Here is a 17357-nt window from a genome sequence, read left to right as displayed (position 1 = left end):
ATGGTTGGTTACAGGCCTTTATTAAATCGGAGCTGCTTAATCACATTGACTTTCAATTTTTTTTTATTTTTATTTTTAAACCACGATGAACTCTATTTACCAACAGTGAAGCACTAGGGGAGGCAACTGTGGCATTGCTTCCTTAACCAGCTCATGGTGTGTGAATGTTATAAAATTATCACTCAGATATATTTTTTAAATGTAATGTTATATAAGATGATCATGTGATGTGTACAAAATATGGTGAAAAGTGCCAGTGGTAGTAACTGTGTAAAGTCTCTAATACTCAACATTAACTCCTTTAAAATAAAATACACAGCCTTCTGCCTCTGTATTTGGAGTTGTTAGTGCAACTCATCAAAGAAAACTGCCTAATATAAATCATATATATGGTAATAATTTTTCCTCTTTTGTAGTCTGCACAAGATCCATGAAAGATTGTATTTTTATTACTATTTAAACAGTGATTAAATTTAGCCTGAGCAGTGAGCAAGGGTTCACATGCATTCTTTTATACTGCTGGATTTTGTTGTGCATCATTTAAAACATTTTGTATGTTTCTTCTTATCTGTGTATACAGTATGTTCTTAAATAATGTTCAATTGTCAGGAGAACTGTGAGAAATAAACTATGTGGATACAGTCTGTTTATATATAGAATGCTTGCTGTGACTTCCTTTCTGTGTAGTTTTGACTTTTTAATCAGAATTGAGAACATGAAAAGGACAAATATTCACTATGCAGACCTGCAAGATGACAGCACCTTCCTCTGCTGCGAGTTCAGTGGGAACCGGTGGTGTTCTGCGCCCACTGAACTGTGCTTTGCCTTTTGCAGGATTAGCATTTTAGTTTTCTCCTGTCTTATTCGTACTTGGTTCTTTCAGATTTCAGCAGATCAGACTTACGTAGCTTTGGTACACTGTATGCCATCATCTGAGAAGCTTTGTAATTACTGTGACATACCTTTAGTTAATATATTTTTTATTGAAATGTATAGCTGGTGATTCAGAAATACTTGATTATTTTATAACTGTAGTAGACTTCCAGTTGCTTTAAAACTTGAATATTCCAAGTAATTTGGCTTTAAAATGGCAATAAGAAGGGTAATTGGCTGGCTGCACCTAAGAACTTTAATTATAGCCTGATCAGTGTTAGCTTTCGCAGTGACATGTGGGTGTAGTCATCTTCTGCCTCAGAGAAAAGTAAGTTTAAGCATCTAATCCATTTAGAAGGTAATAGAGTATGGTTACTAGAACACTGAGCAAGCATCCTGTGTAAACATCTCACATATCTTGTATACTTAGATAAATTTAATAAACCTTAGAAATACAACAGAAACATTCACGAGATGTATTTCAGTTTCCTCTCTAATTCAAAAGAAGCTCTGAAAATCTCTCGTGCAATGAGGGGATGTGAGAGACCATTTATGCTGTTCGTAAGGTGGAGATGTATTATCAGGGAGAGAATCTGCAGCAATCTGTTTTTGGTTGGTATCCTGAAAAAATAATTGGAAGGAAGTAGCAGAAATTAGCAAGCATGTGATTAAATGCAAATATCCAGGCATTGATTGAGATAGCTTTGGGAGAAGAAAATCTGTATTGTGTTTTGAATGAGATTGGAAGCAGAAGGAGAATTTGAAATCTAAATCGCTTAGCAAAGAAGCATCTTGGATAAGTCCTTTTCTAATTGAATGTGTATAAATATTGATATTTCCATATGCATGCATATACAGCTATTTCTCTTGCATACATTATGGACAAATGCAAGTAGATTTCTAACGCACATGTGCCCGATCGAGCATGGGATTCTTTGGGTTTTTTGGTTTTTTTTTTTTGAAAAAACGACCAGAAAAAGCAGAAAGAAGTAAACTGGAACTGTATGTTAAATAATGTTCCTTTTTAATTTGTTTTTAATTAGCAGCTGATTCTTGCTTTTATTCTTATCCTGGCAATAATGATACTCCTCATGTTTCAAGCTGTGTTGTCGTTACAAGTAACAAAAAAATTACTCTAAAAAGCTACCCAGATGAATTGGCAGCTTCAGGGTGGCTGCAGATTTTTTTAATCTTATTTTTCTTAAGTACTGCACAATACAGCTGCTGGTGCTTTGAGGCTCGTTGTAGAAAAACCTGCCTTTTTCCAACTGGTGAATTATGAAAGTCACTTGCTTAAAGCTGTTGTACTGCAGATGTTACTGGTCACGTAATGCCACTGTTCTGGAGCTGGAAGAGCATTTCCTAGAGCATCAGAGGTAAAATGTAGTCTATAAAAGGACCCAGGGAAGGAGGAACATCCTGGATGTGAAGGATAAGAACAAATCTAGTACACTCCTTTGAAAAATAACTGAATTAGCATTTACAGGGCAAATGCAAGGAAGAGAAAGAAAACAGAAGAACCTGCCCTGAGTGAAAAAAGGACCTACTTTGTAAGCATGCTAATTTGAGCTATATTTTCAAGTTATGTACTGTGCTTTAAAAAGGATTAAACCCACATAAATTATAACAAATGATCACTTCTCATTTTTGTATGTTTTATTTGTATTATGTCCTCATTACAAGAAAAGTAACTTTAAAAATACAAATCTGCCGCATCAAGTACAACTTTGACAGAGAGCAATCATGCAACCCGCTTCAACTGAACGTGTCCAGCGGTTCCAGTAAAGGGTGCAACTTGACAGGAATGTCAAACAAGCTTTTATTTAGTTATCAGTAAACCAAAGAAATGCTACAGTATTTCAGTTAACTTAATGGAAATACAATAGAATATTTACAGATTATTTTTTTTGCACATATTATGGATATAGCCTACTAAAAAAGCAAGCAAGATGAATCAAATAATCCCTGATCCCTTTTTTTTTTTCTTTTTCCTCTGTCATTTTCAAAGTTTTGGCAGTGTCAGTACAGGACAACAGATGATGATCTGAGTTTTGCATTTGTCATCTTTTCCTAGATTAAGAGCGTCTTCATACACTGGTTCATGGTCAACTTTCTATGTAGACTTCAATATATTAAAACTCTGTTATTGTGAATATTTACCAAATTGCACATTTAATGATGCTATGCAATCATTGTTTTCAACTCAGTCTACAAAATTAGGAAGCCATGATTCTTAGCACCCCACAGTTTCTCACAAAAGATGGGGCTGTCTCAAACATGGTGTCTGCTCTGTGGCAGTGGGTCAGCAGACTGACACTGTGTTCAGTCATATCTTCATTATTTTTTTTCCTTACTCCTGTTATAACAACATTCTGGGGATGGCTGGAAACTGTGTTTAAACATCTAGCTTGACTAATTCCAGCTGTCTTACAGCAGGATGGAACAGAGAACAGATTCAGTCACTAGAAACCAAGAACAAGCTAAGTGATACCACAAAAATTTAATAGTGTTAATCAAAGTAATAACCAATGAGAAAATTGTATGCAGCATTCTTGCTCTACGGTACAGTGAGTAAGTGGTTGAAGAGCTCACTGCTGATCAGGCGACATGTCTGACTTCCCATCAAATATACAAGATGATGAAATACAAACCAGAGCTCTGTTCACCATGCTGCTTTTAGCCCGTGAAAAGCAAACAACCAATGAAATGTACGGTTCTTAGTGCAAGTTAGCATACAGGCTGCTTCCTATTAAGTGTGTTGTCTGAACGGAGGAGATTTCATCCAAAATAACATACCACATGCACAAATTCCAGATATCTCCCAAAAAAGCAGTATTGCTTTGAGGAGCATTTTATTCATGGCTGCCATGTGCACACGCAGTGTACACACCACTACTGTGTTTCTGTTGAAAATGCTGCTTCTTCCTTGTTCAGAAAAGAGTCAATTGACTTGCAGACTTCCAGAAAAACATCCTCTGCTGTTCCTTCTGCATCAACCTGTCAAGGAGACGAAAAGCAATACTTTTGATTACGTTATAAAGGATTATCTTAAAATAGCACAAAGAAAAAAAAAAACAACACAGGTCTAGTATAAAAGAGAAGTTCTGTTTCATGTTATAAACAGTGTAGAGGAAGAACTTCCATACATATCAGCGACCAGCGCAGACTGACATGAGAAGAATCTGAAAGTTCTCTTGTATAGAGTAAAGAGCATTGATCAAATGAGGGAGCTTAAGCTCTCTATCCAGAGTACTCATTTTAAAGTAAAATGACACCTTTGATATACAGAAAACTTTCAAAGATCATCAGAAACTATTTTAACGTGTGCTACCCTCCAAAAGAACCTTAATAGAATAACTTTGAAGCTATACTATTAAATGAATAGTACTGACTTGTTAATTTATTCTTTGTCATCTAAAGCGTCAGAGTGTGAGATGCTGTGTCTGACCCAAGGACAGTGAGCTGCCATGGGTCTGTTTCTGGGTCTCTGTATTTTCAAGTTTGCTGAATTGGCTCTGGTTCCCTTAGGCCTTAGGCAGCATTCATTTTGTTGTACGACCTTTTGTTGAAATTGTTTGGATTTTTTTATAATGCAAAGATTTTGTTTTTACTTGAAGTTCTCCAGGACGTTGACGTTATTTTTTTTGTGAACTGAGTCCAAAAACAAAAACAAGCCCAAATTGTTATTCTGTTTGAGGAACAGTGTACTGCACTGTAGTGACAGGAATCACTTGCAGCCATTAATGCTTCTGTGTGCTACCTACAAAACATAACGTTGCATCAGGATTTTTGGGCGATGAGTTTCATGCCCATCCTATGCAACTAGTTAGTGCTTAGGGAAGGTGAACTTTTGTCTTCACCGTAGTGGCAAAAGCAGCTTTCCTGCTGGCTGTGCACACCGTACTCATTGCACCCAGCTGGTATTCAGTTCCTCCCACATGGAACAGTTCCTCCTTGGTGAGGGTCTGGCAATTCTGTACCCAAAATTTTGTTTCCTCTCTGCTTTGCTGCGCGTGGCGTTCCACGCATGCATGCTGTAATTTGCACGTATTCTAATTAGATCCATGACAAGTTGCCTGAAGCCCGTTTTTCTGAGCTATGTGCTGCATTTTTATCTCCAAGGTGCCAGCTAGGATGCCAGACAACTGTCGTGTTTGAAGAGAACATCCAGGCCCATCTTGCTTTCTGCCACCTCTTTGTTCTGCAGGGGAAAAGGAACTTCAAACTCAAGGAGAGTATTTTTGAAATAGGCAGTGAAATTCCCCCTCAGACCCAGCGTTGTCTTGCAGCCAGCTCCTGTATAGCCGTTTGCACTCAACCCACATGCTTCTGGTCTGATGACAACCAGGTGAGACTAATCCTTCGAGGGCAGTGTGAACCTGATGGCAGGCAGCCTGTTCCCTGCCAGGCTAACCAGGTCAGCCTGGGCAGATACTTTGTTCCTGTTCAGCTCAGTCACACCTGTGTAGCACAGCAAAATGATTCTGCCATACAGTTGGATGAAGCGTGTGGGATTATGGCTTGACAACTGGTACATTAGGCAGGCATTCTTCAAGATGTTATCTCCACGTCTGTGGAAATGGCTGCCCTCCTCTTCCTCTGATTCTTCCTGGAAAGCTGACATAATGGGGCTGTGGCTTGCAGGGAATTAAACAGCACTGTGTGAATGCTGCCTTGAACAGACAGCTCTGAGCCTGAGGCAGTAAAAAATGTGAACGTATTCTCTATAGCTCCTGCAAGTAATGGTTATCTGTGCTGGAGCTGCAGGGTGCGTGCCAGCCTGTTGTGAGCATTTGGTGGCTCCTCCTAAACAGCTCCAATAGTGAAGAAAAGTGCAGGAAAGTGTTTAGTACTGAATGTGATACTTCACTTATAGTATATCTGAACTTACATAGATTACCAAATACACTCACATATATACATACAATTTCTGCATACACTTACATTTATGTATATAAACATATGCGTATTTGATGAATATATGCATCCTTTCCTCTCTTGATATGTTGGTTTCTTTTTTAATCTCTATTCCATAAATGCAGCTGAATTCCATAAATGCAGTTGGATAACCAACTTAGCCTCATCAGTGCACAGGTGTCTCAGTGCCCTTTTCTAGAACTGGGATTGATACTCAGGTCTAGGTCTAAGCAGCTGTGGGGAAAAATCAGATTAATGAGCTTGGAAATTGCTGCCCTTTTATGCCTGGAATGTTGCCTTCCTAACAGTCACAGTAGAAAGAATATGGGCAAGTTTGATGGCAGCCCGGTGCTTCCTGTGATGGCCTCCCAAATAACAAAAGTCCAGTTCATAAAGCTAACATAACATTGTAGTACAAAACTAACTTAATGTGGCACTACTTCACAGCCAGTACAGCATCAGTGGCACTCTGCAGTTCCAGGGGAGAAAACTGTATTCTTCAGATTATAAAACAACTCATGAACCATGACTGTTTTCAAAGTTATTCAAGGCTATGTTCTTATGTCAAAAGCAAGATCTAGATTCAGTTTTATGTAGTGCTTCTTGTTCTGGAATGTCAGTGTAGCTCTAGATAACTTCTAGTATGGAACAGTGCAATGAGCTTATCTGAAATGATTAAAATAATCCTCTTCATAATACAATGTTGCTCATTCTAGGATTAAAATCAGCTAATTACATTTACTGTCATCAAATCTCCACTTGTATGTTTGGGAGTCTAGAACCCTACATATATACTGCCACTGAAAAGAAACTGAGGAGAGGATGGCTGAGGACTGTGGTTGTCACAAAGTCAGACCAAGACTGGAATAAACTCAGTGGTTAGAAGCTTCTTGTTGCAGTTAGTCAAGGTCAGCTGTGTTGTTGCTAACATTTTTATCTCTGTCATTAAGTAAGAAATCCAGGGAGACATGCTGCTGCCCCTATTCATGTTTGGGGTGAACTTACCTCTATGTATTATCTGTAACCCTACAACTGATGTTTCTGATGTACTTTTCCACACTGGTTTATCATCTAATGGGCCAAACCACCAAGGGGAGTGACGAAGAAATGCATGGGTTTTTTGTTCCTCAAGTCCTTATCTGCTGGGGTTGATGACTTAGAGAACCTTTCAAAAGATGGAACTAAATTACACATCTACTGTCACTATAACCATTGATCATCCCTTCTCTAAAGGGAAAATTTCACATTTGCCCCTCCCTAGAGGAACTTCTAATAGGGGATATTAGCATGAGAAGGTTCAGAAATGGGAGGCCATGAGGTGGTGGGTGTTTGTTGATTCAGTGTGGCCATCTGCTTACAGTTGTGTTTGTTTCATAATGGTTACAGGAAATGTTTGTGATTAGAATTGAATAGTTTCTACTTAGCCAGTATGTAACTTCACCTGATTTTAGAAAAAACAAAAACCCAACACTGTAACAATACCATGAGGAAGAAGGAGAAAAAGAAGAAAAAAAGAAAGAGAAAGGGAAAAAAATGAAGAAAAAGAAAAAAGAAAAGAAGAAAAATAAAGAAGAAGGCAAAGAGGAGTAGAAAAGGGAATGCATTTTGACTTGAATCTACTACAGTGTTGTGCAATCTGAAATAATTAAGGTTTTTGGACATCCTTGAAAACCTGCTCTGGGATTTGCTTGTCTCTTATAGTAATATTCCTTTTCCTCAGATGACTGTTTGAATTGGAAAGTTGTACTTAAGACACTTTCTATTTTGATGTTAGGTACTTAAGGATTGGTCTTGTCTTGCTTGACTAGCAAAGCATTGCTCTCCTGTATTACTTATTACCTCCTACCTACTGTCACTTGAGAAAAGCTTTGAAGTATGAGTCAAACATTAAAAGCAATCTTTTTCTTTCCTTTCTTCTCAATTGACATTCAAAGATATTTAAATCTAGGCATGTTAAAACACAAGTACATGCTTACTAAATTTTCAAACACACTTTTCTGTCCAGCTGCCTTTGAAGTTACTGAGAAATAAATTTTAAAACAACAATATCTACCTGCTTCCTACAGCTGTCATAATACAATTCATCCATCTGAAACATCTGCTTCCCACACAATTAGGTAACTCGCAACTGTTGTTTCTGTGAGCACTCAGATTCCCAGCAAGCTCCTTGTTAAAAAGCATCTACCTGTCATTAGCAACAGGTGGATGTTCTGTAACTGACCATAAAAGCAATTATGAAAAACGAAACTATATCTCCTCAACACGATTAGTTTTTAAAGTAATTGGAAATATCCTAACTCATAGTTACAACTACTTTGCCTTCCAAAACATAGTTTACAATCTTCTGCTTCAACAGAAAAGGGAGCAGAGCACGCTGTCTTTGCCAGTTTTGTCAGTTTCCCCCTTTCCTTGTAAACAGATCACAGGTCTTCCTACGATGAGCGGCTGGAAGATCCACCAGTGTTTATTCCTGTCATGTTCACAGATATTTCATCTGCATACAAACGTTCCACCTTTTGTGCATATCTTGTTCTTGCACTGCTGTGTCGAAACACTGACAGGTAATTTTGGACAAAGGGAAATTTGAAACAGTTCTGATCTTCTGGTAGCTTTGTCAGGTCACCATTCTTGTTCAGAGATCAGCAGAATGGAAAAATGCTTCATTTCCATGTATCAGATTAGTTATTTATTGTGCATCAATGCACAATAACTCTGGGTTTAGAGGATGTCATAAAATTCTCATTGCTTAAAATGAGAGTGCTGTTGCAACCACGTACCTTTGTCTTTTCCATGTAAATAAAGCAAAGAGACAGCAGACTGCAGACACAGCTCAGTCAGACCTGAATTTTTTTGTCTGCAGTGGGTTGAGGAGGCTCCTGCCACTCATGCGTAAGGCCATTTCACACACAAGGAATGAGCAAGCTAATTTGACAACGTGGTCTCAAGCACACCTTGATGCGGCTCAACAAACCAGTTCCTCCACTGAGTGCATATCAAGCCTTTAATTTCCACATCAAACCCTTTTCTGGCCTTATGCCCAGGTCTGAATTTTACATTTGCATATTTAATTTCCTGCCTGTTTCAGGACTGAAAACTTCTAGGCTGGATTGGACAAATCAAACACATACCACTATTGCCATGTGCCACATACCACCAATCCATGGAAAACTGCCCAACTCTAAGTACACTTAAAATGGAGCAATCAAATCATACCAATATGCCAGAACAATTTTCTTGTTAATTAAATCTATTTAACAATTGTGACTTTCTCCTCTGTGACAAAGCAGGGACTGACTGCTATAATTAAGCCCTACAAGACAAAAAACACCACTGCATTTAGAATTATTACTGTGCTTAGTCACACATTGCAGTACGGTGGCTACAAAAGGTTGATGCTGAATTTCAATGGCAGCTAGGTGGGATTTAGGCTCTTAAGATTCCTCAAAAAATCTCAACACCCAATGGATTCCTAAGGAAGACCTGACTGGATTCTCCAGGGACACACAGCTCACACAGGCCCTCCACAAAGGCAGGGCAGTGGAAGGATGCCACTACACCAGACACAATGTTTGAGTCGTGTGACTGACCAAGTCAGACTGTATGAGTAAATTATCTGGGATCTCTTATCCACGAAAATTATCAAGCAGGATTTCTTATACAGGCATTCCTTCAAGAAGAAAATGGCTTTGTTTCAAAATATTTGGTACATTTCCAAAATTGAAGAATAATCTGGGAGGCCTGGTTTTAGAAACTGACTTTTGCTGAATATTTTCTGCAGTGTTCTCCAAGTGCTGATAAATAGCTGAACATATACTTGTTCCCATCATAAGGGTTTGGAGTATGAGGGAGGTCTCCCTACTTACATTTAAAATGGATGCACATCTTTGATAGCAGATACGTATTTTTCAGTTTAGTAAAAAGGGGATGAGGTAGACATATCTACATGGAGTACCTGCGTTCAAGAAAATAGAACCATTTTTCAACCTTAAAAGGACATTTTACAATGGTGATTAAAGCTGATTTTACTGAGCTTTCATACCCAATAGTTCCACACTCAGAGGATGGAAGTTTGCTAAACACCTACGTTCATCAGAAGGAAGTACAGGTACTGTGCAGACACTGTAAGAAAAAACAGTGTATGCACTGTTCAGGCAAAGCATGATTACTTTTCGACATGCAAACACATGATGTCACTTCCCACAAAAGTAATGGTAAAAGAGTGCAAAGAACACATCCGGTTCTGACCCATAGAGTAGATGTCCCTTGAGGAACTAATGACCCATAAACTTGTAGGAAAAGACTGCGTGTTTGTCATTGCATAGATTGCATAAGATATAAAGAAGGAACATACAGTAGAAGTATTAAGGAATTCCAACGAGAATTCGTATCAAGTGAAATACGGTAGAACGTGAATGCAAAAATCTATGTGTTAAGTGTTTAATGTAGATTCATTCTTTTGGGGGCTGTCAATTGCTTAAGGCTTCAAGAAAGAGAAACATGGTAGCTACAGCTCACTGTTGTAAGATTTTGGAGATAAAGAGAGCTCCAATTTCCTTTTAAATTGCACTGTGTTAGTATATTGTGTATTATACCGAATTCTTAATTAAAAGCAGCCTTGCAATGTTGGCAAGGTAGTTCATAAGGAAAGAAAACAGAAATAAAACCAGATAATTAGGTTCTTGAGTTTTAAAAATTATGTGGATTTTTTTCTTCCCCTCTGCCTTCTGGGCAGTTCTTATGGGGTTAGCAAAGGACACCAAACAGGACTTTCCCTTTAGTAATCAGTTGTTTTTCTCAGGATCGTATCATTTACTCTCTCCTCAGGTCAAGATGTGGGTGCACGAATTAACTGCATGTTTATTGTTTGGATACTTTGCAGAGGAGAATGGTTTGGGATTGGTGATTTGCATATTTGCTACATCCTCTAGAAGAAAGCTTCCATAATATTTCAAGAAGTATTTTTGGCTTCTGTACATTTCAGGACAAGAAGAATCAGCAGGACTAGTTTTTTCCAGTTGACCATAATTGACATGTGCTGTGATGGAGCAGGGAAATACATAAAAATAGATGTAGACTTCCCATATAAATGAGATTACAGATGTGCCAACATATCCATCAGTTAATTGCACTGATGTAAGCTTACTTGCTTCTCTGCAAAGTATTGATTAGAGAATATAAAAATGCTTTAAATATCACATTGTCAGCAGCGTAAACTGAAGTAATTAACTGAAATTAATGTAAGTATGTCATTTATTCCAGCTAAAAGGTATTATGTGCAGGTCTGTTTTATTTCAGGATATACAGTGTCAGTTGTGTAAATGTAACTAAGGGACTTTAGATTAACATAATCTTTAAACCTAATCATGAAAGCCTTTATAGAGAAACAAAGCCTAATACCTAAACGCTTTCAGCGTTGATGTTAAGTAAGATTCTATACAAATGAGGCAGTGATTCAGGATGCATTGTCAGGTTCAGGATAAAGCTGTCTTTTTATTCTTTCAAGTTGTACCACGAAAATCAGAAGTCAGCAGAAGTTGGAAACAAACCACAGAGGTGGAAGGTGAGATCAAAGTGGAAAGTGCAAAAACTAATACAGTTCATAAATGGTGTGCCAGTTGTTTCCTGAATGCTGCTTATATAATGGAAGAAAGAAGCAATAATTTAATTCAAAATTTCAATCAATTTACCTTGCATAACTGTGTTTTTCTCTCATAGTATGCAGTCAGAGGTTTTGCTGCTTGGTAATGGCCTTCAATTCTTTCCTTGATGGTTTCAGCACTATCGAAGTGATGACTGGCCTGATTTCTCATCAAAGAGCGACTATTCATGCTTTCTGCAGAGCAGTCCAGACAGATCACGAGTTTTGGTTCCCCAATCTAGAAACAAAGAAAAAAAAATAAGTACTCAAACCAGTACTCAAACAGTTTTATTTGGAAATTCTACCAAAGGAGACTTCAAGAAAATTATTAGCAAATTATTTATTACTGTAGGCAGAAATAATGCTTATTAACACCTCTTACTGTAGCAGCATTTAGAGATCCTAGTTTTCAGGATCAAGACTTGATTGGGCTGTATGCACGCAGAGAAAAAGAGATACGATCTGAAAATTCTAGCTGCTTGTCTTGAAGCTCATCAATATGTTCATTATTTGCAGTTGTTTGATAAAAGCTGGACTCACAGTCAGGAGCTGGACTCTGTGATCTTTAAGAGTCACTTCCAACTCAGGATATTCTGATTGTATTTGATTTGTATAATTGTATTGGGATTTGATATACTACTTTGCATTTTCAAATAGGTTAATCATTTCCAAATTCAATGAGAAGCCAACCACTTAGTGTTTTATGGCTAGTGTCAGCCTCATCCTGAAAGAAAGTCTGCCCTTTTCTATATAAACAATGTAAGTAAAGATTTATTTATTTTTATTCTCCAGCCTTGGCAAAACTAGAACTGTCTCCATCTACATTTGATAGTATATGCTTAGTACTTTATGGATGAAAAATAACTTGCAGGAAAGAACAATACATTCCTGATAACATGAGGCAGCCAAAAGCTCTAACCACAAATCTCTATCATTCTTTCTCTAAGCAGATAAAAAATATGGATATCATTCAGAATAAATCTTGCAGTACATTCTGACATGCCCTGCTCAGGCACAGCTCTGTCTGACACAAGGTTTTATCTGAGCAACAACTGTTGACCTGAGTGTACAGCGATAAACTCCACTCTAGCAAGTAAAACAAAGGTGCTGTAGGATTGGAGATAAATCACGTAATAATTTTTCTGTGCAGATATGTATTGAAGATTTCAATTATGCTTTCAGGCTTTTTCTCACTTCTTCCAGCAGGGATTGGAGAACGTCGTATTAGGAAAAACTGAGAAAGAAGTGTTTAGAAAAAATGACTGTTTTTCCCACTAATGACCATTAGAAATTCATGTTTTTTCCATGGTTACAGCAAAGTAAATCTCAATTACTGATGCATGGAAATTATTATCATTGCCCCAGTTTGCATTTCGTAAAAGAAGAAATATTCTATAGGTAAATATTTTATGTTAGGATTTGACTGGGGATGGCTGGATTGCATTGACCTTTCTACTACCATAACGTCTTTCTAAGAGACAGATGAATTGAAGGGATTATTTTGGACGGTTCAATGACAGGCTTTTTTCCAAGCATTTTTTTCCACACAGCTCAGAAAGCATTAATTCCATTAGCATTAGCAGCAGCAGTATTGGGTTTGGGGATTTAAAAAGCAAGCAAGGTAGTTTTAGCAGTGCAGAGATTTGAACTGAGAAGTTAAAAAGATATGTGGGCTTAATCAGTGATTTCAGCAAATGCCCTTCTGTCTAATTGGTGGGAATTTATTTCCCCCCAGCTCCTCATAAGGAATTTCATGATCTTGTCTAATTTATAATGGTATAAATGAGTAATAATAGTATCTTGTTTGACTGACTGATTTGCTATTGAAAAACCTATGTGGTTCTCGTAAAGGTTTCAATACTCGTATTCTCTTGATTTCAACACATTACAAAAACATCATTCTTAAGTGTTAAAAATTGCAAAAGGTAGAAGTAATGTCCCTATCGAATTTACAGCAATTTTTATTTATTTATTTTTAAAAGAAGCTACTGAACCTGGTAACGTGGAACTTGTATTTAATAGTGTTTTCTACTTCTCACGTATAATAGAAAGATTGAGGAGGAAACAAAGGATTGCAAACTTTTGCTTCTCTAGAATTACAGCTAGTAAAAAATATATATGTTTCTTTCTTAGAAAGGCACTGGGCAGAACTTATGAGAGAATAAGCTGTTTCTACAGCTAATTCTAATTAGAGCTGTCAGGCTTTTAAGTAGAAGCACTATTTCCAAAGTCTTCTAAATAGAATATCTCTTTGTTAACAATTAAAGTGCTTTTTGCACATCATGTAGATATGTAGCATTATTCATAAGCACTTTGACACCATTAATATATAAAGACTATGCTCCATCTAATTTCATTCAATTATAGCGTAGGAAGAGTTTCTGACCACCTTCAGAAAGAGCTGCAGAGCATTATCTCAATAATGACTCATTAAAAAAAAACACTATAGAATTTCTGAGCAGGCAAATTTACCCTGTGAAGACTGAAGTGAATGCACTGATTCACAACAGGTATGACAGCATATTCAACAATAAACTTTGGGGTCTTTGTATTTTACTGAAAATATCAAAGAAGGCTTAGGACTATGGGATCTTTGCTATGTCCCAGTGTCTATTGGAACTGGTAATCAGCTAAATAAAGCAGATTTTTTTTTTTTTTTACAAGAAAATAGATGATGATTCATTCAGCAGGCTTGTATAGAGTATTTTCTGCAGATTTAGAAATGGATAGCTGAGATTTCTAAGTTAGTCTTTGCACATTCTGAAGAAATCAATAACTCTCTGAACTGCCAGATAGCCACTTGCAAAACACTCTTTCTATGGCTGCTACCTGTTACTCATCACAAAAACTTTATCAGCATTTGCTGATTCAAAGTGGCAGCAAGCTTTAGCAGAGGTCGCTCAATGGCAAGAAATTAACTGTGGTGACATAGGCCTTCATGTGCCTTTCACGAGAAGAGAAGCCCCCATCCACTAGAAGTAGAAAATAGATGCTAAAACTACATGAGAATTGCTCTTTGTATTTATTACATCTAGTTAAAATTAGCCTTCTACTGTAGGCAAGTGCAAAAGCCCTAGTCACTGTATTGGTGATACGATCAGCATCAAAACTATTCTTTGGGCTGTTGGATTGGCTCTTTATAAGTCCTCACTGCAATCAATTGAAGGTGGTTTCCCAAGCGGAACCAGAAGTACAGTTGTATCTTACGAAGAGTAGTAACAGAACTATGACTACACATTCACCTTGCTCTCAAACTCTTCTGCTTCTTTCAGCTCACGGGGATAACCATCAATCAGAAATCCTTTTGTGTCTCCTAAACTGGTGATCATGGCTTCTTTCAGTAGCTCTAGGACAATACTCTGCATTGGAAAGAAAGGGAGTTAGTTGATTAATTGATTAATAAGAATAGTTGGTATCTTTACTTGCTACACTGACTTATGCCCTTAACAATCACTCTGATCTGGTTTGCTAAAACCACATCCTGTGATAGCAGGTGTTTTTCTTTGATACTTGCACATGTTTTGCAATCCTAGCATTGCAACCTATCCTTGAGCTTCCAAACCATCCTCTAAGTAGTTGAGGATATTTTGTAGTTTGAAAATTAATTTTAATACCTGTAAAACTGCAGCCACTGCTGCATTTTCTAATCTAATTGCATTTGCTATGTCATTGTTATAATTATATTATATGGAAAGTGTTAAGAGACCCCATCTGATCAATCTCACCGAGGAGCAAAGCAATCAAAATCAAGCCTCAGCATAGCTTTTAGTTTCCCCTGAGCAGCACTTCCCAATTTCTTTCATTAGTAAACACACTCTACAATCTAACTGCACTTGCTGAAGACCCATCAAGAGTTCAGGCTGGAGACCTGCTATGTAAAAGTCAAGTCCAGCTGAGAACAGCACTGTCTCATGGTCTCCATTAAACTGCAGTACAGCTGCTCTGGGATCTCAGCCAGCTCTGCAGGAAACCACTGCAGGTACTGTAAATTAGAATAGCTGCTAGAAGTACAGCTCTGAATCTGAAATGCGAAGCTATAAAATGTACATAAAGTTTCTGTTTCCTGTACTTACTCTTACATATTGCAATGCATAGCACAGCATCTGTCTCACTGTATTTCATGATTCGTTTATATGTAGTATGGAACTCAAATGTAAATTACTCCAGGCATAGAAGAAGGAAACAAGTGTCACATATCTGCCAATGAAGAAGATTCTCTCTCAAGTTGCAGATTCCTTTTCCTTTAATAGGAATCATCTCTTATTCTCTTATTTCCACCCTTTAAAACCATCTATGTACTACTGCCTTTGCAAACTGTTAGGACCCCAAATAAAATTGTATCTTACTCCAGGCATAGGTTCACCACATTCCATGACGTCTTTGATAAATTTACTTCTCTCTGACAGTGATGATAACTCATTTTGGAGGAGTTCAACAGTGGACAGATGAGTAAATCCGTATTTCTTGGCTAACTGTTCACATTGGCTGCTTTTGCCAGATCCAGGGCCACCTTTGTGAGGAAGAATATCAAGAATTACAAAGGAATAAATATCTTCCTTTTCTCAATTTATAGCAGCTAAGAAAATGGAAAGAAACTGATGACTGCCTGTTATGTTTTGTTTTGTTTTTTAAGCACAGAGACTCTACACTGGAACAAGTCATATATCTCCCTTCAACGCTGACTCAAAAAGCGTGTACTGAAATTAAGGAGTCAAAACAATGAAATGTTTTACAGAAGAGAACTTGTTCCTAAAGCACAACTACCATGTCAATGAAAACCATTGAGCAGATAGGGAGCAGGGTAGCGTGTTGGATTCGGTACGCATTCAGGCTTGCAAGTTACAGCAAACGTTAGCAAGCTGATCTTGCTAATGTGGCAAAATACAGTAAAATCCCTGCAAGGGAAATATTTTGCCCCCACTTGTGGAATGGAAAGATATAAACAGAGTCATTGACACCTGTCTGTGTTACAGGGCACACATGTGGAAGTGGAGCAACCAAACCCATTTGCACTATTGCAAATGCAAGAGCAAAGCTTCGCTGTGCTCGCTGCCTTTCCCTCTAGCTAGATGGCTCCCACAGGTGCTGGTACACCTGCTGAAGCAGCTGAATGTGGGTGGAGGCCCAGGCCTCCTGTCCCTGCAGTTGCAGATTTGTCTTGCTCTTTGTGCACGCTGCAGGGTAGTATGAGGGCTCGGTGCTCTGCATGGCACCTTGTCACCATTCATCTGCTCGTATTTAGCTGAGAACTGGAAAACCACCTTGAGTCAGAGCAGACTCCATTACTCTGGTGAAGCTGCTGAGGTGATTCTTCCCCTGGCTGAAGGGAAGGCGCCTGCTGCTCACCGCAGCTGTGGGCTGGGCACTCCTCCCCCCTCCAGAGGCCCACAGGTGACAGCAAATGTGAGCTGGGTAGGTGCTGCTGCTGGAAGAAATATCTCAGGAGATGCACCTGTGTCCTCCATCAGGACAGCTGCCATTGCACCAAGAGTCCTCAAGCACAAACTCCACCTCTTTGGCAAGTATCCATTCTGGGGTCTGTTCATAGATGGTGGGCGCCTCGTGCTCTATGTGCTGGCACTGCCCCGTCCCATCTCCTCACAGGAGGTGGCTGCTCTTCCCACATTGCTATGAAGCCCACTCCTGAAAGGCTCAGCACCCTCTTAGCTGCCTGCTGAACAGCCACAGCTGTCCCACTCCTGCTAGAGAGATCAACAAGATGGAGGAAAGTTATTTCTCACAGATCCTGCTCCTGTGGTGGTGACCGGAGCAGCTGAGGTGAGCAGCTGAGGTGAGCAGCTGAGGTGAGCAGCTGTGGGGGGAGCAGAGGGGCCATGTGGGGGCCCAGGGTGGGGAGAAGCATGGAGAGTAAATTCACATCAGGAAATGGCGATTGTGGGGAGAAATGATCTGGGTGTGTGGCAGTTGG

The 17357-nt window shown here is 38.6% G+C and overlaps 1 protein-coding gene across 1 annotated transcript in view; it reads right to left on the bottom strand.

Moving 5' to 3' along the window:
* Nucleotides 1-3765: 3765 nt before the first annotated feature.
* The window catches only part of AK5 (adenylate kinase 5), a gene marked incomplete at both ends in the record, with an annotated part of 83027 nt that continues 69435 nt past the window's right edge, over nt 3766-17357 (bottom strand). The window contains 4 exons of the mRNA XM_079536113.1: nt 3766-3870; nt 11478-11666; nt 14671-14787; nt 15775-15938. Coding sequence (XP_079392239.1) covers nt 3766-3870; nt 11478-11666; nt 14671-14787; nt 15775-15938 — 575 coding nt within the window. The remainder of the gene's footprint in view (nt 3871-11477; nt 11667-14670; nt 14788-15774; nt 15939-17357) is intronic.

Source organism: Tetrao urogallus (assembly GCF_951394365.1).
Source record: "Tetrao urogallus genome assembly, chromosome: 5".
Classification (NCBI taxonomy): Eukaryota; Metazoa; Chordata; class Aves; order Galliformes; family Phasianidae; genus Tetrao; species Tetrao urogallus.
The sequence above is the reverse complement of the archived record's forward strand: the minus strand, read 5'-3'. Positions and strand labels throughout refer to the sequence as shown.